The sequence below is a fragment of the Chaetodon auriga genome, chromosome 11 (assembly GCF_051107435.1).
Source record: "Chaetodon auriga isolate fChaAug3 chromosome 11, fChaAug3.hap1, whole genome shotgun sequence".
NCBI lineage: Eukaryota > Metazoa > Chordata > Actinopteri > Chaetodontiformes > Chaetodontidae > Chaetodon > Chaetodon auriga.
The window spans coordinates 16,804,991-16,827,566 of NC_135084.1; the positions used below are offsets into that span (position 1 = coordinate 16,804,991).

At 42.0% G+C, this 22,576-nt stretch overlaps 1 protein-coding gene across 2 annotated transcripts in view; it reads right to left on the reverse strand.

Moving 5' to 3' along the window:
• LOC143328468 (cGMP-dependent protein kinase 1) overlaps positions 1 to 22,576 on the reverse strand; it is a 78,137-nt gene that overhangs the window by 39,552 nt on the left and 16,009 nt on the right. For both annotated transcript variants that reach the window (XM_076743618.1, XM_076743617.1), the window contains exon 3: positions 11,635 to 11,748. In XM_076743618.1, coding sequence (XP_076599733.1) covers positions 11,635 to 11,748 — 114 coding nt within the window. The remainder of the gene's footprint in view (positions 1 to 11,634; positions 11,749 to 22,576) is intronic.

The window sequence follows — 22,576 nt, forward strand, 5'->3', positions numbered from 1 at the left end:
GTTTATCCTTAACATGAGAGCAAAGCTTGCCATTATTTGATCCTCACCCAATTAATTAATTAATAAAATTTCCCTTCTTCATTCGTTATTATGTTGGCCTTTCAAATTCCACAATCGGTCAACCTCTTATAGGAAATACCAGAGTTTATTCACTATGGGTGGAGGGTGAAGGCCAGAAAATAGAAATTTATTTGCTCATCAGTCAGTTACTTGAATTCTATTTTTATGGCTCAAACATCAGGGCCTCTTCACTGCCTTGCAATTGCTAGCCTGTGCTTGCACTCAATGCCAGCCATACACTGTGGCCTGCTGTTTGTATTTTTCCCCATCCAGTTAAGAAAACAATCAGGCCATTTTGAATGAAAGGTCAGCCCCACCTTCTCACCCAGACCAGACTGGCTCAGCATTAGTGAATCTAACAATTTGGCTGCAAATACCTACATGGTATGCATCCTAGACTGCTGGACCACACCTATCAGATCTTTGCACTGGGATAATCAAACAAAATTACACGTTTAAATCTGCAAAAAGTATTTTCTTCCACACTCATCAAATCTGATTCTCAAGGCTACATTTTCTGTGAGAGAATGCTTGCTTCCTCTTCCATGGACAGATCAACAAGTTCATAAAATCAATAAGACCAATAGCCAAGGACATGAGTCATATACACTCTAATTTGTTCTGTGGAGAATTAGCTTCGTCCAGTCATCACTTTTGGTATCGAACACCCCATTTAAACTTGCTATTTCAAATGACTTCTGTCCAGATAAAGATGCATTTACACCTTCCAAACAGCTGGATAGAATACATCGGAATGGAGAGAAAGCAAATTTCAGTCTATCTTGAGTTCTTCTTGGGTGCATTTACATTTTTTAAGATTAGATCCTTATTCAAGCTACCAGACTCATGAAGTGACTAATGTCACATCCAGACTACACAATATTTTTCTCTGTAAGAAGCTGTGTCACTGTGTCAGATTAGGCAATTATAGAGCCACATTAGAGTCAATTCTTGCCGCCTCTTGGTCCAGAGACAGACTACACATCAGCCTCTGACCAGTTGTCATTTGCTGTCTGTCTCGACCTGTGTGATGTCATCGATAAGGAGCTGACTTATGGGAAAGAGAGTGTAAACAAATAATGGCGTCTGACCTCTGTGTGATACTGTTTGTCAGGAAAGCCTAAAAAAAAGGATCATTCCTTGTGCTTCACCATGTTTAGAGCTGAGTGTGGAGGAGCGTTCGGTGCTCCTATTGGTGAATGTCACAAAACACATCATGGAGGGCAAAAAAATAAAAATGAAAAATCTGACATGAAGTGGATAAAAGGATCAGTTTTTGTTCCCAAAGCCCTTTGTCTGTCAGGTTGGGCTCTTACTGGGCTGATATCATGCATATGTGTAAGTGGGTTTCATATTCCAGACAAGTTGTACCTGATTCAAAGCACTGCTAAGAGAAACAGCAGTACTTATCCAACCCTGGATAATGCAAAGGCAGAGAGCTTTATCCTCACTTGCCCGACATTCCGCCAGAGCGAAATCCACGTTCATATCATTGGCCTGTCCATATTGACTACGTTTACATGCAGTCAATATTTGGGTTATGGTCAATATTCTGAAACATTCAGGATAACATGTTCACATGCGTGAGCAAACAGGGTTATTCCTGTATACATGGTAATTGTAATCAATTGGGATATCCCGATCAAAACAGCGGCGCACGGACAACGTGTCGACGCACGGAGAACGTCATGACGCAATGCGCGTCATTTCAGCTTCCTAACTTTTTTGCTCACCTTCTTGTATATCTCGCTATCACGGTACTTTCTACCGTCTACAAAAGACATGATATTCATGTCTTTCGCCATGTTTTCAACAAGTAGTTCCTGCACTCAAAAGACCAAGATTCCTTGCGAATAGAACATGCGCAGAACATAAATTAATATTCCGTTCAATGGGGATATTCCGATAGGCGTATACATGACCAGATATTCGTGTTAGAAAAGGAGTAACCCAGGGGTCATATTTGGCTTTTTAAAAACTGGAATATGAGCATATTCCGGTTATTCAAGGTGTTTACATGGCCGTGCGCAACCGGGTTATTGCTGATATTCAGGTTATGAAAGGGTTTTTGACTGCATGTAAACGTAGTAACTGTCACATGAGACTATTAGCATAAATCATGTCAAAGGAAAGCAGTTGCTTAGAGCTACACCTACAGGGCTGTTTTCTTACTGACTGACTGTATATTGCTGCTGTCTGAGGCTGCCTCTCTCTGGGTACTTTAACCTTTCAAGCCATCTAGACCCCAGAGGAGCGTCTAGCTCTGGGCTTACACCTGCGCTCCTACTGAGAATCAGGACAACAGCAGCAGCAGGAGCCCTCAGTCCAAACACACACTCACTGGGACAACCTTTAACGCATACACGTCCACACAAAAGCACATAAACATTCAGATGCCTCCATCCAACTAAAATAAGCCACACTGGGAAATAGTAGACAGACATCAGACAAAAACGCACACAGTGACCAGCACACAACTTCAAATGGCTGGGTAAGGGCTACCCTGCCGCCATCACCATTTTACCACCACATTTCTTCCTGCACTCTGGTAACAGTGTTGCCATGGCAGCATTGGAAACAGAGAAGATTTTTTCCGCACATTGTCCCACTGGAATTGTATCTACCAAAGCCGTTCTTTCTGCCTTCTTCTCTCTGCCCGTTTCTGCATTTTATTCGGTTATCCAGTGAAATCCTTCATCTCGTGGCAGTGTACTGTAGGTCTCCTGAACCTCTGCAGGAGGTTATGAAAAGGGAACAGTGCTAACTTTTACAACTAAATATCTGACCACCACTAGGGACATGTCAGTCATGGGGAATGAGATGCCAATTTGTGAGCTTTGTTTGTTTCATTCGTTTTAAGTCCAATCAGTAATTCCTGTTGCAGCAATTTCATGTATTTGTGTCATCTCCTTTTCTCTGCTTGTCTAATTGCTTGACTGAATTTGGATGTGGCACATACTGATATACTGTACAGTCCATTTGCCATCTCTCTGAATTGTTTTTTTTTTTTTTTTTTTGCACTTTTATGGCTACCCCATCAATCTGGCATCTAATTATGGTGAACAGCCTAAGATTTTAAAAAGACACAGTTGATGGTGCCTCTGTGTTGCATGTTAAGAGTGCACACTCTAGCTTTCCTGACTCTAGGAGCCCTTATCTTCACTCCCCTGGTTCACAATTATGAGTGTAATCTGTTCTTTCTCTTAATAGATGCATTAGTTTTAAATTTCCATGGTATATATTATGTAATCCTTATACTTAAATCTACTTTCTGAGGTCACACGTCTATTTGCGCAATACTACAACGTGTACCTAGTTCAGCAAATGTGGCTTCTCTCTCACTTCCCACATCCAAGTACTGTGGAAAGTGTGAAATAACTTAGATATTAAGATGACCTGCAAATGTCAAGTTATAAATACCTTATATTTTTAGACATATTTATGAATTACTGTGAAATAGCTTTTTTTTGTTGTATATCAGTCTAACAGCTGTTAAATTTAAAGGAATATTCCACTGTTTTTCAACCTTTTATCCATGATTTAATGGAAACAAGCAATGAAAAGGAGCAACAGTGTTCTATGCCTGTACTGTCACTTATTTCCTTTGTCTTTATCTGTGAGCTGACACTGAATAACTTAGCTGGTTAGTCATACACACAGGTAGCTAGAATGAGGCAGCCCCCCAGACAGCAGAGACCCAGAGCAGTATACCCAGTTTACAAATGTTCTTTGGAAACATGAATAACACAAGAGCTAACTGCTACTACGTGTGTCTGCAAACTAATGCATAAGCTTGTATTAAGTCATCAGCAAGATCATGCTGTTTGTTCTAATGCTAAATGTGGGTAATGTAGCTGTTAGCGGTTGCTAATTATTAGGATGAATGTAAGACAGAGCAAACGTTCGCTCCAACATATTTACTACATTACATTCATGAATATATGAGAACTCACCATGTTTGAAGTGCAAATTGAAAAAGCTTACTCTGGTTTTCAAAAAGACAGAAGTAATGGGGTTTGTTTGGAGGGTGGTTTTCAAGTCCCGCACTGCTGCATTTTAATCGCACTGAAAACAAATTGTGTAAAATGCTGTTGTTTTTCTCTACTTGCAAGGCAAAAAGCTGTTGCTTGGTATTCTGCACCAACATAAGAGCAGTGCCCGAGAGTAAGAGGGGGCCAAGAGAAGGCGCCGCTGTTGTGGAATCATGCTGCAGGGTCAAAGACAGGCTGGAGGTGATCTCACAGTTCAAGTCATGCATGAACAGCGGTAAAAAGCCACGGGAATGTTTTGTAGGAAGTCTGTGTTACATTGTGATGCATAGATGAAGCAGTCTGTAACGGCACAGGCACAAGAATAACAATCAGGGGACTGATCATGAAAGAAACGAGAAATGTGTTCACATACAAAAGTGGGTCCAAGAGACTTTGAGGGCATACTAACAGTCTTACCAACAACATGTTTTATATACAACCCGAACACAGAGTCCCCTACAATAGCCACCATCCTCTGCCTTCCGCACCGGACATAATATTTAACTTGGTGCATGGTTCTCCAAAGAGTCGAACCTGTAACTTATTTCCTGCTGCCAAAACAAGATTCACTCACTGTGGACAGAGTGATTCCTGAGACTGAGCAGACGTAGTCTACTGCACGCACGCTCACACATTGACACACACTCACATGTACATTTTCTTCTCTCAGACTGATTAGACAGACGACCGTTTGCTGATCCCCACCGGAAGGAAGGGTTTTCACACGGCTGAGCCATCACTCTGCTACAAGGGCCATTCTTGGAAGTCTGCAGAACAATGCTGCTGCTGTGTTTTCATTTTCTCCCTGTGATACCATGATACAAAGTGCTGTTTTTAGTCACTTATGTGTGAGTATGAATACTGATGCACAAGCATTGGGCCTCCGCTAGCTGCCATGTTTAATCTATTAAGATGAAACTGCACCTATCAATATGCAAGCACGTGTGCGTACATCATTGAGTATGTAGTTATGCATGTCTGTGCTGTCTATAAGGGTTTAAGGATGAATTCACCTCCCCTGTCGTGGAAAAACAATATTCACAAGGACAGATAAACAGGCCTTTAACTTCTGGCAGTTCGGCTTTTAGTGCTATATATTCATGAGTCAATGGCGCATGATGCCATTACCCCACAACCCAACGTGCACCCTCACGAAAAATAGAGCCCTTAATCTTTAAGGACAGACTCAGTCATGGGCTGGATGGCCGCCATCCATAGGAAATGAAAATCTTCTATCATATTAATTAAGACTCATTTTTATCTCAAGTCCACATTATCTGGGAGAGTTAGAGTCTAAATGTCAAATAATAGGAATCATTAGGAGAGAGGAAATGTCAATTTGAGATGAATATCTATAGTCTGTAATGTATATGTATAGACTGGTTTGCATCAATATGCCTCTAATACATTTATGCATGAGATAATCATCGACACCACCAGTCACCAACTGTGTTCTTTTAAAAAATGTATTATTTTAAACTGGATGTTAGCTAACGCTACAAATTAAATAATAGTGGATTTTGTTATAATGTGTTTTTCATACAAGACATGGCGATCCTGTAAGGCTAGGTCTATTTTTCACGAACTGTGGTTAGGTTTGCACTACTACAACTTGGAGTCACAGACGCTGGATGTTAAAACCATTTATCCAGTTTCGAGCTCTGTGTTGACTTGGTAGCTAGTTTTCATGTATTCTCAGTTGCGCCATGTAGTGTTGTGGTGTCACAACATCGATGTGCTTCCATAGCAGCTACTTCATTGGTTGTAAAGATCAGTAAAACAGCAATTTCTAATCCTATCCATGGATTCATTTTCCTTCTGAGCACAAATGTGGATATTTTTTTTCATAAATCATAATTGCAAATTAGCTGAGGTACTCTGGAACCTGCAAAGGTACCCGCTCAGGTGCATATACCCCTGGTGGGAACCACAGCAGAATCCAGAAATAGTGAAGAGTACATTTCTGTACTGAGTGCAATAATTCCAATGATAGGTTGTATAATGCTCAAAAAAGAAGAAAAACAACTAAAATATCACCTTCACTCAATTTATGGAGTGACCTACAGGATAACGATGATAATAATACAATCCACAAATTAAGCTTTTCACTCTGACCCGCACAAGTCAGAGCGATCGTCTCCTCTTTCCCTCGTTTCCCTAACAAAACACACATTTGCTATGCAACAGCTTTAATCCTCAGTAATTTAGTTTCCAGTCAATTTAATACTACCATTTTTGTAGCAATTCCTTTTTTTTCCCCCAATACCAGCGGACCCACGCTCATTTAAACAGCCGAAACATAATTCTGAAATGTGCATCTGAGCATGAAAGACAAGGCGTGCCAGTCGTGCAAAATGGCCAATCCATGTTGGACATTGATCATCATGAAAATAAATGCTTGTCAAAAACCGGACTGCACTATACGGAATTCTCTCTGTATGTGTGTGAGAGAGTGAGAGACTGACAGACAGTGAGAAATACATGTGTGAAACGTGTGTGTGTTTTTGCAAGCCTGTGTGCCTGCTGCTGGCAAACCCCCAACAGTATACTTAATGGCTAGAACTAGACAGGATTTCCTTTCAAACACGTTACCCCCATCTCTCGATTTAGATGTTCTAATGCGGTCCAGTGCCTCCCAAAATAAATTAGGACATTGCTATGAATCAAAAAGTATTGTAATGTAGTCATACGTTGTGTGTGTGCATTAGATACGATCCCAGCTGAGGGCACAGCTGAGTTTCTGCAAGGATGTCTGAGACTGCTTTTTCCACCACTATCATTAAGATGGAGCACACAGATAATCAGTCTCTCTGATTATGTTAGTAGTGACTGGCAGTGACCTCACGCTCTCAGACAGGACTGGTCCAAAACAATACCAGGATTCCCGACGCTCATTTGGACCGACTATGCCTGAACAGCTTTTTTGTGTGTGTGTGTGTGTGTGTTTGTACCATCATATTTGTTCGAGCCATAATTTTTTTTTTTTTTTATTTGATTGCTCATAATCTAAAGGTCTATATTTGACCGTGAAAGTCCTTGGACACAGTCGTTTGAGAAATGAATAAAAAAGACCATGAGATGTGGTTGAGAGCTAATCAGTGGACCTAAAATTCTGATTATTATTATTCAATCTTTTTTTTGTCAAAGTCCTGTATCTCCATTGTGGAATATTTAATAAGGACTGCAAACAGCATCTGCTTGTGATTGGTTAACATTTAGATCCAGTATTTTCTTGTTACGGCTGTCAAAACTGGTCAAAAATGACACTCGATTATTCCTTCTTAAAAAAACCCACATAGGTTCAAAGTTAAATTTCTATTTTTGAGCATTATGTCCATAAGAGGGTAAACCGATACAACGAAAAACATACCGTGCTGCTGAATTATTCACACGTTGAGCTTGACCTTCATTTCTTTTTCAGTCAATGAAAGTGGTCCATGTGTCCGGGAAGATTTTCAATAATTGACTTCTTATGTTTCTGTGTCCAAGTAACTAAAGGAGACAACAGTTGTTGAACTGGTGCCGCACCCGGCAGCCATGAACCAGGCTGCAGTACAGTCCCTCCAGGTGTTCGTGCACTGTAAATACACATCCACTGAAAGTGTTTTCCACTGACAGATTCTTCTTCTAAGATTTAAATTTGTTGTACTTCAACTGATTTTCTCGGAATAAAAAACATTAATCTCAGATTTTGTGACCCCTCCCTCCTGCAGCGCATTCAGTTGCTTTTTTTTCCACAATCATATATTTATTTTCACAGTCGAATAAAAAATTTGATTATATATTCGAATTCAGAATATTTGTTGACAGCTCTACTACTTACTAGTCACTTTAGATGAAACAGTTAGTTGCAGATCTTCAGTCAAGTAACCCCTGACCATGATTTTGAAGTTTGCAACTGCATGCTTGGATCCCACAGCTTCGGTGGGCATTTTCAAGAAATGGGCATCGCCACAAATCAGTAAGATTGTTTTCAATGATCTCTGTCCTGCTGCTGGCTTGAGGTGCAGTGATGTCTTGCACCATGCTGAATTGCATCCTGTTATGCCGTCAAGACCAGTTCTTCATGAAAACGTGACATTTTAATGCTATAAAATAATATTTTTTAGCAGAAGACCACTGTCCCTCTCTTCTGTCTGCAGACAAAAAAAAAATACCAATTTTGTCTCACTTCCCTTGAGGTGGCTCCCTCATTTTGTTGTCACTGCTGTCCTGTATTTATCACCTCTTTCTCTTGTCTCTCACACCCACTCTTTTCTCCTACTTCTCTCCGACCAGCATCTTCCAGATTGTTGTCATGTGAAAATGATGTGATATGGATTTGATGGCTTCTCTGTGCTGCATCTCGGGCAGCATTTTTCTCTCAGACTGCATGTAAAATCCCACCTCATTTGCCAAGACTGGCAGAGCCGAAGCCAAATGTGGCCATAACTCCACACTGTGAAAGATTTAGGGGGATATGCTTGTAGAATATGGCAGAAATGGAGTAAAATAAGAAGCATGCTTTCATTAGTGAAAATAAGAATAGTTTTTGTTATCTTAGAACAAGCTCTATCTATCTACAAAGGGAGGGGTGAGGCAAAAGGTTTTCAGTTGGTTGCAATCTGCAACCTCACTGCTTGATACCACTAAAACCTACAAACTGGACCTTCTAGTGTCTGTATCCTGGAACTAAACATAACTTATTGATCGGCGGAGCTTGTTGGGGGCACTGCACAGCCTGGGAGTAAGTGCTGCCCAAAATGGTCAAGTCAGAGCAAACTTATAGTACAAGAGCCATTTCTCATGGGAGAGTGAAAGCAAGAGCTCACACATGAAATCACCTGAAGGCTGAAAAGAAGGGGAGTCAACGGGAGACGGGTATTTTCGTCGGTCCTTCCAGGAATTTGCAATCATTGTAATGCAAGAATTAACACAAATTCCACCTGTCCTTGCAATTTTGCATCACCCCTGCAATACATCTGCATAAAAATGTGTAACAGGATGAATGTTTGCCATTCAAATCCATTTCTCACTAAAAAATACATTACAATATACAAATTCCTGTTTGTATATTGTAATTATAATGTAACAGATTACAGCATTGATTTAGCAGATTTTAGACATTTTATGATAGTTCACAGATTCTGCTGATTCCATTCCTGCCAACCATTTTCCAAAATGTGTTTTTCCTTCTTTCCAGGCAGCTCTGTGTTCAAACTAGTGTGGTCTGACAAACAACTCGCAGAGAATTGTAAATTAAGTGAAGTTGTGTCTGCTTTCACTGCCGTCAGAGTCATGTTATCCCTTTGTTGGCAGACAGAATTAAGTGCAGATTGATTCAGAAAACCAGCAGACACAATGCTTACTTTGATGAATTACCGATATCAAGCTAGTTTCAAGTCTGTGATTTTCACAATGTCCTGAAATGAACAGAAACCAAGAGAGGAAGACAGGGAAGACACAATGGAAAATCGAAAACTCTGTAGTAATCTTTGGAAACAGTTGGCGCTAATTTAAAGGAAATGCAATTAAAATAAATGGGATAAATTATGCTATATCACTGCTACAACATTTCAAGCTCATTTTCCTCTCACTGGAACTAATTAAATCTCATGAATGAAATCAAGTTTAATTTTAAACATTTGTGCCTGTTTGATTGCAAAGTAAAATGTGAAATGTTGCACACTGCACTGCAGCTCTTGAAACAAAGAAACACTGGAAATGTCATCATTATGTCAACTACCTAATGACTCCATGGTGGCCTTGAGTCCCTGATTGGTCTGACTGTGTTCAAATCACCGTCTTCAAATCATTGCACATAACTGTTTCTGTGAGTTCTCTTAGTAGGTGGCAAAATCTAATAAACTCTTCATTAACACAGTTAGCAATAATGCCATTATATCTTGGGCTACCTTTGCAGTTAAAGGATGTGGTTGAAAGCTATGGAAGCTATGACAGGGAGGGGGGTGTGACTGTACACAGTTTTATGGAATAGCCCCTCTGAGTCCACACGAGCAGGTTCATCAGCTCAGTTCTGTTAAAATGTAATTACTCACGCATATGAGTTAGGAGACCATGCAATGTAAATTGAAATTACACTGAGGATATATCCTCCTACAGGGCTCCACACACACATCAAATTTAATTGGCTGATTGGAAGCTGAACCTCCGCGCACACTCATCGTGTAGTTGCATGATTTCCACTGAAGGCTGTCACCTCGCCTGTCCTCCGCGGCAGCCAAATTCCTCTACATTCTTGTGTGGAGACATAGATTAAACCAAAGAGATCCACTCTTAGAGGCAGCGCCAGTGACCCTGTTAGGCTGTAAACACACTTCTGCCAATGTAGACAATTACATCATTTGTTCCATGCGGAGTTGTTATTAAGCAGCGAAGCACTGGCGTTAATGAAAAATACCGCGACAGGAGTTACAGGCCGATGGGCTGGTGGCAGGCAAAAGAATATACAAAAGAAGGCGACAGACACTGTGTCGCTTGTGGGAAGGGGAATATTTCATCCCATAAGAGTTGGCTCATCTCCCCGTGGGCACTTGTTGCCATAGCAACGGGAGCTGGGAGTTCCGTCAGGGTGGTGTGGTCAGTGGTACGGGATCGCGGGACATGAAAGGGGCCAGCGAGGGGTGTGCAACCTTGCTGCCATCATTCATCAAACCCGTTTCCTCCACACTTCAACTGAGGCCTCCTCGCCCTTGACTGCGAGCCCGAGAGACCCCCACCCTTCATGCATTCATTCATACCTGGATCACACATTGATTTTCGTCCTGAGCAGGGAAAAATCAACCCACTCACAGCGCGTGGAATTATTTACCAGTTCAATAGTGATTATACTGAATAATGATTGAGTATGTTCTTTAGTGTCTGGAGCACTCACTCAGACACTGGCCTACATTCATTTATTTTAATTTCAACTGCATTCATGAGCACAAAAACACTTTCACCCACCAGATCTGAGCTCATCTCACCTTTTGTCTATTTATTATTCCATCCGAAGACACATTTCCAGTGATTTCCAATTTCCTGCCTCACATAAACACACATTCTTCATCCTGACACACTCTCTTATAACACACTAGGTCTCAAATGTGCATAGTACACCATCTGTCCTGTCCTTTCTCAGCCTCCTCTCCTTACTCTATTAGGCTGACTATTCAAATCGGCAGTCTGATAGACCACCTCCTCACCCACTGTGCATCCTCCATAGCTGGAGCTCTGACACCTGACAGAGCAGCTGCAGTGAACCTTGACATTCAGCTCACTGGGGGTCTCGCAAGACACTTAACTGGAGTGTTGTGAAAACACAGAGCGGTGATGGGTAGCATGCCATCATGACCGCTGTGTTCCCCATTCATACAGCGATGGTGTGATTCCTCTCTCTGTGTTGACATAAGACTGATATCTTACGGGCAGAAAAACCCCTAATCCTCCACAACAAGGGAACAGATTTCAGTGTGTGTGTCTGTGTGTGTGAGAACATGTGGATATTCGATGCAGACTTGTGTGAGCACTTTGGATGTTTTTCCAGGTGTCTGTGGAGACTCACTCTTGACAGTGGCAGTCCTGGTGCAGTTGTAGAGAATAGCCAGCTCTCCGAACACCTTTCCTGGCCCCATGGTGCAAAGCTTCAGGCTCTCCTTCGTCACCTCCACCTTCCCGTCTGAAACATGCACACATATACAGGTACACCATCAGGCATAATGCTATTCAAATGGCACATTTATTTTGCTGCTTGATTAACCAAGTGTGGAAGTCCTCGAGTGCATTTGAAATGTGCAGCAAACAAAGTTTTAGTGATGAAATGGAGTGGATGATAGGTGTCTGAGGGCTTTTGCTTCATTTTTGGAGGCACCCAACCAGAGTGCTCTTGACTCACTGGGCTGGAAAAAAAATAAGATTATTTTGCAATGTGGAGTTTCCAAGGGCTACTGGCCTCCTACCAAGGCCTGTGTGTGGCCCTGTTAAATGCAGCGGTAGCAACATGAGAAAAATATACTTAAAACTTAACACTCCATAACTCGCACAGCATGGTATGCCTTTAAGGTGAGGACTTGTAAATCAATATACTGTATGTGACAATATGTTAGCCGGACTGAGGAATTCACCAAGAATGATGACAGAGTCACCGTCCAGATCTGTTTCCAAAGTAAACATATTTTTGTGTTGAAAAAGCTTTACCTGCCACTTCATATGAAGAGCAGTGATTAAGGAACAACCAGCTGCTTTTAACTCCAATAACAGCAGGTTTTTGCCAACAAAACCACATGCTTAAAAAGAAATAAAGAATTATGCTGCCACGGAGTTACACAGAAACACCTCAGCGAACCGAAGGAGCCGACACTCAACAACACGCACTGCAGATCTGCTCATGAAGCGAGCTGATTGGTTGATTTTACATCCTGTCGGGACGTTTTCTTTCAAAGTCTGGTTAAACATCTTTACACTGTGGTTTGCTGAATGTAACGCTGCTTCCTAGTGCTGGATTATTTTATGTTATGCCTCCAGTTTCTGAACAACACCTGTGTGCGTTGGCTTACATGCAGCCCAGAGAGGCGTAACTCCATCTTAAAGCAAGTAGCCACTTTTCTTCTTTAACACTGGAAGAGGCTCTTTTCCTGTGTGAATGGGGGGATGGCTGCTGCCACCGTGTAAAGACAAGCCTCATCAAGCATGCATGCTTTCCTGGAAACCCAGCATTCCAGTGAGACCATAACTCTGATTCACTGAGAGCGAAAAAACAAAGAAAACATTTAAAGTCGGCACTAGGCTGCTGATGAAATTTGGAAAGACGATAAGAGCCGGCGAGTCACCCGCAGAGGAAACCGTTTGACATGTTATCTTGTTAGAGAGGGCCGTGAACGCTTTTGACAAAATGCCTCCAAAACACTCACCATGTTTCCGGACGAATTCTTTCCTCTACGCTGTAGTTTTTCCCACCTTGCTGGAACTATAGTGCACCTTGTTTTTTTTACCACGCTGAACAGTGCAGTATTTATTAAGACCCAGCATGACACCCGACACACAGAGAGAACATTCAGCTCTTAAAGTGTGTCACCATCTCACTGTGTCGACTTCCCTGCTGTTTTCACTGCCCCTGTTTAATGGCCTTTATTGTGTCAGAGCTTCCTGCCATGGGCTCTACGTTATTCCAATCAAATGAAGAAACTGCTAACTAAAATGTCTCGTCCTTAAAAAGCTGTTTCCACATTTTTAACAGTGCTTGTGCGTCTTTCATTATTATCCGCTTCAGTATTCATGAGAGCTTTCTTAGATTGATTGGCAAACACGTAACAATGGTAAATAATCCCCGCTGACTTTCAGAAACTTGTGAAGTCTGAACCTGCTGGACAATAACTATTCTTCAGAAGTTTGCTACTTATATTCCTCCCACTGTTTTCTACTCTGTCCAATTAAGCTGGTGATTGTCGCTTTCATAAATGACTTCTTGTGAATTTCTCCCAGAAAGATGGAACCCCTGCTTGTTTACAAGAGTAACTGTAAAACGTTTCATGAATTGAGTATAGCTGAAATCATTTCTGTAGTGCCAGTCTAGCCTTTCAAAATCTATAAACACTATAATTAGTGAGCTCAATTCGCTGCAAGATTTAAGTCGGGAGAATGGCCATTGAGAATCGATTGAGCGCAATAAGTATGTGCCAGGCTAATCAGTGAACTGTGAGGGGTGCTGGCATGATCTTTCAAAACTCCTGAGCCGTTTCATGAACTGTTAAACCTGCCTGTCATAGGTGGGAGAGAATGGATGATGAATACTTAAGACAAAAATTGCCAATGATTTAGCAACAGCTCATTTTTCCAGTTCAGAAACTGCAAGCGAGGACCAAAGACAGCGCTGTGTCCTTGTTGCCTTTATCTAATCAGGTGTAGAAAAGGTTCATGTTGATCATGAAGTGAAAGGGGGGAACTGTCTATCATCAATTGTGCACCCCATTTGAGGTGCCTATTGAGCCCTGCGATACCACATTACTATTGTTGGGAGGCTTTGATCCATCATCAAAAGGGTAGAAACGTGGACATCCAGTTTCAGCAGGAAAAATCTCTGTATATTTCTAAATGTATAGATAGAAATAGGTACAATATGTGCCCATATGACATGTGCTTTTCAAAAGCACACACGACACAGCGCTTAATTAAGCCCAATGCAATGTCTGTGCTTTAATAACTGCAGTGCCTTGTGGATGGGTTCATGAGCGGACAAAGACAGCCACACATCAGGTAACAAAACCTTTTTGCTTGACTGTGGACAAAGCCAATAATTTCCTGTGGATAGCCTTGTAATTAATTCCCGACAAAGGTGAGTAGTCTGAGGACGGTGCTTGTTTTGGACTGACTGACTGCAGGCTATGAGGGAGCTGCTAGGAAATTAAGTAATCTAGTTATGCAATTATGTGAATTCCACAAATGGTATTTTTTGAAAGGAAACTTGTTATTCAAGAGTTCACATGAATCAATTCACACACTGATGGTCCAGCTCATTGCTTGTTTTTGTCTCTAGTCCTGCTTTATCACACTCCAAATTCACCTTTCATATGCAGGTGCCATTCAAATCTGACAACACAACAGGCAAATAGATGTTGTCTCATTGTGCCATCGCTCTGATATCAAAGCAGAGCCATTTAACAACAGCTGTAGACTGTTCTTGTCTAAAGACGAATTAAAAATGTGATCAGAGGAGGAACTGAAAAATTGAAAATCCATGAAATGCCGCATGAATAATGTTAACTGTGTTTTCACTGTCAGTGTGTCACAGCATGTCTTCTCCCCTGAGCTGGTGTAGCTGTGTTAATGACTGATCATTTGAATGCACTCAGTAATGTGCTCCAGGGCATCAGGACAGACTTTCCTCTGGCTCAAGATCCGATGTGATTCTGGCTGCGTTCCAAATCAAAAAGCTGCTGTCTTTGGGTTGATTTTATCTCGCACTGGTGCTGAAGACTTCACAGATGAGAAGCAACATGAATGTTCCCCTGCTCAGCCGCGAACAGGAGCGACAAATCTCACCAAAATATCAGATATTTTCTATTAAGATGTCTGAAAGGCCTTTTTGTAATGAGTCTACTCAAATGTGCGTCTGTGAACAGCATGTGACACAAGGCTCTTTATCCCCCGCCCCCCCCCAAATAAACTTGGAGATAAGGACATCTGTCAACTTCCACGTGGAGTCTTTCACACTGAGGCCATTAGACTGTGTCTATAAATAAAGCTGAATTTCAGGGTCAGGATACTGTTTAATTCGTTATCCTCTTCTTTCATTTTCTTATGTTTTTCAAGCAGCACAAAAAGGACATCAAGAAACAGGATGCGGGGGAGTTCAAATCCCCTTGAGGATAACAAACAACCGCCATCCCATCCTGACAGGCCTTGCTCTTCCGCCACTGCTCAGGGGTCAGATTACTCAATCCTATCCCGATGCGTTAGAGCAATGGATACTAGATCAAGCAGAACCTTGTTTCGTCCTCCCACCGGCCAGAAAACAGGGTTGTTACCACTGAAGGTTTTAAGTGGTACAATGCTGAATTGGACAGGTCAGCATCGATGTGTCTGTGATAAAAACATCCACGTCTGACAGTTTGAATGCCTTTGTGGAGGAAAAGCCATGAGAGAAACTGAGTGTGGGATCTATTCAACAGGGACTGAAATGGGTTTAGAAAATCCCAGGGTCTAAAAATCACCATGCTCATTATTTCTTAAGAAAAAAAAAAAAAGTTTGAAAGATTGCAGTTCATTCAAAGTTTGACCGCGATAGGCCTGAAATGATAGCGTTTGATGGCTCTGAGCAGTAATTTCTGTTTTGACGTTGTTTTTCAAAGAGCACAATGTGACCTCTGCAAAAAAAAAAACCCCCCGACACTTTCAGCAGAGCAAGCATTTATAGCTGCCCTGTTCTGAAAAATGAGACACATGAATCAACGCAGACATCAGAAAATGAAAAATAAAATACAGATCAAGATAAATGGGGCGCTCTAGTCGACGTTCAGTGAAAAGGTATTATAAGGGCCAGCCGTTTGGGTAATTGACAGCAGACCTTATTAAATTAATTAAAAATGTTAAGTTGCTCTGAAGCAGCATTCAGATGCAAGTCATGCATTATATTTCTCTCCAGTTGAGAACAAAATGAATCTTAGACGGTAAGAAAATCCAGGTGTGGGTTGAAGTCAGCAGCAAGGACAAACTTGAGGAGAAAGGCAGAGAGTAAAAGCACCGTTATTAATCAGGGAGGAACTCAGAATGGGAATGCATTAAGTTCAGAGCAGTGACAAACACCGACTTGCTGTTTCAGAGAGTCCCTGCTTGTATCACTGCAGGCTGCAATAATACAAGCAGCAGGGTGATGAGCAGGGAGCGGACATTGACTGAAACATGTTGTCTTTGACTTGTGAAATGCAAATGTTGCGATATTTTCAGCCAGTGAGTGGCTATTTTCTGCACCCTGCCTTCTGGCAACAACGGTGTTCTGTGTTTTGAATGGGGAGCAGCAGGAGCAACTCTGCCGTCACGCCTAACAGCTACATCCAGGCCTCCTCTACCATGCGCTACAGGCAGCTGCCGTCCACCTACTTTAATCACATCATCACGTCGCTAAATAGAGCCTGTTGTAGCTTCAAGTACAGAGAATCATTAGCAGTTTAGCACAGTTAATGCAGCAATTTTAGCTCACTATGTCATAGTTTATTGGGCCTGACTGGATAATCAAACTCCTCGTTGATATAAATGGAGAGGACAAAGTAATGGGAACACCTGTATAATGCAGCACAGTTCAACAGCACCACAAACTGCAGCCTCCAAAATTAAAAACTGAGCAGTCTTCATGAAGGCATGAATTGTTGCAGACTGTTATAAAGACTACATTAGTTTTAGCTAGCTGTACCTAATAAACTGAGTGTTTTAAAGCAACAGCAGCTTCAACAATTGATTATCCAATAAACTACGATTTTAGTTAATTACAATTGCTGCATTAATTGTAAATAATAATAATGTGTTTTACACAGCATCCCGACTTTTTGGAATCTGCCTGTGAACATAAAGCCAATTCAACGTTTGCCCTGCATCCTCCGTCCTTTCAGAGCAGCACGTCTGCATCATATGCTTGTTGACTGTCAACAGACGTGTGGAGTCGTCTGCGTAGCCCTCTGCAGTTTGAGGAATCTCACCAGCTGAAGGTGGAGGAGGTTCACTCTTGTTTTGGTGTCTTTCCATGAAACACCGGTGCTACCGCTGCTTTAAAATCAACAAGAACAGGTAGTTTTGTATGCGCGCACTGCTCCGAGGATTGAATCTAAGTGCAAACTAGCTGACATCAAACACTTCAACGTATGCCATTTTTATAACAGGAACAAAAAAAAAGGAAAGGCAAAAAGCGGGGCGAGGGGAAGGTAAGTGGGGTGAGAAATGTAAGAAGGAAGCGACGAAGAGAGGAGAAAAGAAACAGAGGGACAGCGGGGGAGAAAGACGAGGAAGGACACCTGATGCTATAGGTGAGCACTGCCGAGCATCACATCATTTGAGATGAGAGCACTTCAGATCTTTTTCAGCTGAACTGAGGCATGCTCACACAGAGCGCCCTGCTATCAGCACAGTGAAAAATTACACTGCAGTTTTGCACAAGTGCCGTCTGAGACGAAGCTGTGTGTTGTCAACTGGATGCGGAGGACAGCTGGTTTCATCCTTTTTACATCATTTTGCCTTGGAGACATGAACTCAGCGAGAATATACGGTAGTGCCATATGTCTGTCTTTTAGAGCCTTTCAGCCTCACTCTGAAGATTACTTTCATTCATTGGGAGTAATCGGACACATGAGGTGAGACACGACAGCCATAATCCCTTGTCTGAGATCCCTCTTCTATCTGTTTTTTCATTAAAACATAATAATGCCTGGTTTCACCCCTGCTACTGGCATCAAACTCAGTTTACAGCTCCTGTGTTGACAAGGTGATTGATCGCCTGAGCAGGGGGGAGTGAAAATGCTCATTTTGCATTCACAGGCCAAATCACAGCATTGTAATTAGCAGTTAGCATCCATGCCATGCACACATACTGTAGCTTTTCTTTTATGCAGGCCAGACTTAATTAGACAGCTTAAAAATCAGAATACAGATTAATATGGCGACTTAAGTACTGCAGTAATGGGTTTCTCACATCGCCGCAGCCTGCTCTCATTTCAGTAGCCTGCTGTATCACCACAGGAAGGCCTTTACAGGGAAACTTAGGTTCAGAGTGTTGGGGGCACGAATATGTACACAAACATAAACACGCAGTATTTACATGCATGAAAGTACACATATACACAGCAGGACTACAGTCGTGCTAGTGGCTCCGTTAGGCTGCACTTAGACACCGGTTTGAGCTAAATACTAATATGCTGAAGTTTTTTAGGTGACCATGTTCTGCGTCTTAGTTTAGCGTGTTAGCACTGACATATTTGACCTGCTGATGGCGGTACAGGAAATTAGAGGATCACCAAAGTAAATATAGTTCATGCCGAGGGGGACGTGAGGGTCTGTACCAAATGTCATAGCAATCCATCCAATAGCTGCTGAGATGTTTCAGTGTAAGCCAAACTGGTGCACCGACCAACAGACCAACATTGCCATCCATGTTCTATATTGTCATTGTGTGCTAAAAACATTATTATAACACAAATTTGTCTTCGATAATGTCAGTAAATGCGCTGTCATCAAGCTTGAAATGAGGCTGTTTTTCTGAGTTGTGGAAGAGTTGAGATAATTAAGACGCGCTCCTACTGTACATATGTATCTATGTGTTCACCGCCACTATACACACACACACACAAAGTCAGCTTATAACAGTGATTTGTGATTTTGCTCCAACAAAAAAGTGTGAGAACTCGCATGCTGGGGTTGAGAGTGTTTGGCGGAGGCAATCAAAGTTCAAAAAGAGATCAAAGAGATGAATTTTAACTCAATGAGAAGTCTGCAGTGAGAGAAGAAAAACGTAAAAGAAACTCTTATCTTGAACCTTGACTTCAGTGACATTGATTGATGAAACTGGCCTTTCCAAGCTCGATGTATTCAAGTACGTAAGTACCAATAAAAGCCAAGAATACTGATCAGCCCTGCAGACTGTACCCTGCCGTACTGTCCTCAGATAACAAAGTTGTTTAGAGCCAGGGCCTGCTATATTTTCTTTATTTCTGCAGCTATTTCACGCATATGTATATACAGTACATGTGTGTGTGCTGTGCATGAGCTAGTCTTAAGGGTGAAGGCAGGGATTTGTCCGTCACTGTAGCAGAGCAGATTACTCGCGCCCTATCTTGTATCCTCAAGTCTGAACCTCGGCAAACACAGAGCTTATCCAGTCACAGCAGACTCTCAGCATTTCTCCAAGTCTATGGCCACCACCTCCTGACACACACACACACACACACACACACACTCACAGCAGCAGGCATACAATACAGTATGGTTTATACCTGCCTAAGTCAAAGCAAAGAAATATTTGCATAACACTGGGCTCATATGATGCTCGTGAGCTCTTTTTTTGTCGCTGTCTGCCGTTGCTTCCTCCTCCTCCCCTCCTCTACTGTCTCACATACACCAGCACACACACTCGTACTGCTTTCATCCTCTTTCCAGATGAAGAACTCTCACAAAGGGGATAAAGGCTCAGGGATCATTCACAAATTACTCATTAATTCTTGCTCTGAGGTGTATTCATCAGCCTCTGTGGAGTAAAAGTGGGGATCAATTCCTATTCTAGAGTTCAGGGGAAAAAAACAAAGGCCATCTCATACTTATCAGAGAAGAAGAAAAGACGGTGAAAGGGGCTGAACGGGAAAGAAAGGCAGAAGATATAAAGAGAAACAAGCTTAATGAAATGGACAGATGGGTGAAGAGCAACAAAGGAATAAGACTGTAGACGAAAAGAAGTGATGAGCGAGTGGAGAAGAGACAGTGACAAAAGGACAGATTGGGGTCAAAGACGGCGAAATGTGAGGAGGAGCGATGGAGGGAAGCGCGCATGCCTCTGGTCTCGTATTTCAGCATTTTGAATCGATAACTTACACCTGTGTGTGTGTGCGTGTGTGTTGGCAAAGAGAAAGTGACAAAGGGAACAACTTGGAGGTAAGGAGGGCAAATGAGAGAAGACACTTGCCAGAGAGAGAGAGAGTATTTCCCTTAGTGTTCGGGGCAGATGGTGCACCACTCAACGTAGGTGAGATTATCAGTCTGCAACACACACATAAACTCAATTTGCACATAAATGACACATTAGCTGAAGTTGTATTCTTCTTCTAAATGTGTGTCACATCATTAGGCTATTACAGGTGAGCAGGTGGTTGTTTACCCACCTCCTTGAGAATCAATAACCTGACTTCACTGTAGTGTATATGAACTCTACTTCTTGCTTTTCCGTGCTTCTTTGCTCATCCTTTTCTGAACCTCTTTTCGTTGCTGTTCATTAGTTTAAAGAAATCCATCTCTGCCGATATATGCTTTGCATCTGGTTTGCTCACCGTTGCGATGCCGCTTTAAATGAGAAATCAAATCACAATTTGCGAACAAGTGCAAACATTTTTCTGCAGACTCTTTCGCAGTAATCAATCTCTCACGCCTGGTGCATCAACGGTGCCGTCAGTCAAGCGAATGAAAGGAATCACACACACACACACACACACACACACACACACACACACACACACATACGTACATACTGTAGGTGTACACATTTCTTTAAGGTGCATGTCAATTCATATATATCTTTCAGACAAAAATATCATCATTTGTCAATGTACTTTCTCTGCACTTGCTTTAGTTTTGTTATAGAGGAGGAGGATTTTGGGGTGACCACAAGTGGACAAATACAGGGCTAACACCTGATCCTGATGCTTACTTCTCGTGTGTATGCATGTGAGAGAACAGGGAGAGTGTTTAAATGTCATTCCAATTACAGACCCCTCACTATTTCCCCAGATGACACCTTAATAAACCGGCTCCGTAACCCTAATGAGGCTCCAGCAGGAGCCTCTTCAGGGTTATCATAACAGCTGATAGCCTTGAAGAGGGCCAGCTACAGGTGACTCAGTACCATGGTAATAATGGCACCACACTGCCACGTTACATAAGTGAGTACATACATACACACACAGAGTCATTCATCATACATTCGATTTTTAGTCCCAAATAGCTGAAATTGAGTTCCCCGAGACCCCTTTTCAGCAGCAGTGGTGAGTGTGAGCTTCGGCAGCAGGTTAGGGTTCATTATTAACTTGAAATTGGCAGCTGTACAGTGCAGAGAGATACAACAGGCAGCAGTTCTTGTATTGAATGTTGGCTACATGCTGTATTCTCCGGGGCCAATCTGTAAGCTTCAACATTTTACTTTGCTGAGCTGCATTAGTTAAGTTGCCAGGCAACAATGCAGGGCAGTGGGTTTGTGCACTCACGTTTCTGCAGCCCGATGCGTTCTCTATTTTCATATCAACTTATTAATATGCGAATATATCATAATAATTACAAAGATCAGCCGATGATTATAAACAGCAGTGGCAGCAGTGCTTTGAGTAGCAGTAATAATCCTACTACATTTAATTTGCTTTACATATGGTGTTCTTTCATACCTCTGACACTGAGTCACACTCAGGTTCCCCTGTTGATTACATCTCTACGCTCGGCTCAAGATGAGCGAGGAGCCAATCTCCCTTTACCCCGCCTCATTGGCCAGTGAGCACACGAGGGCTCCAGCCTATAGCACAGAGAGCGGATGATTCCAGACACATTCATTCATTTTGTCTCTTTCAGATTCTTTCGGAAACTGATCAGCTGGTAGACTGCTTGGTCTTTTGGGCAGGTGATTGTTTTTTGGCTGATGATTGTTAGGTTAAAGAACAAATAGACTTCACACTACATGCGCCTAATGAGGATAAAAGCAAACAGGATGGTGAACGTTGAGCTCTGGAGATCGGCTTTCATGTAAGGTTTTAATAAGTCAGCCTGTAAGGTAGAGCACAAGGTGACAGAGAGGTGATAAGGTGCTAGTCAGCTAAGGAGGATTACCACGGGATAAAATATGCCATGAAATGATATGTAAACAGACACCCGTGCCCCTCATTTCCCTATGTTGTTCATATTTGATTAGAGATACATGCAAACAGATCAGTGTTTGATGCCACACACAATCATGTTTGCTAAATATCTTGAGTGCCATATCATAAAAAAAAAAAACATCAGGTACTCCCCTTACACAGAGAAGTATCGAGCCACAGTGGGTAAACATTGCTGTTCATTGTTATTCAGAGGTCTGTCTCAGTAAAAGCAGCAGGAAAAGGAAAATAACTGGAGGAGCGGTTCAGCGTGAGCCTTAAAACAGCGCATTGTTCCTTTCTGTCATTCACACATTAAAGGATGCCATTTATGCCTCACTTCAAACTTCAAGTCTTCTTGGAGAGATCTGTCAGAATATTATGTTTGCCTTGGCTAACGCAAGGTCAGATAAAATAATTGGGACT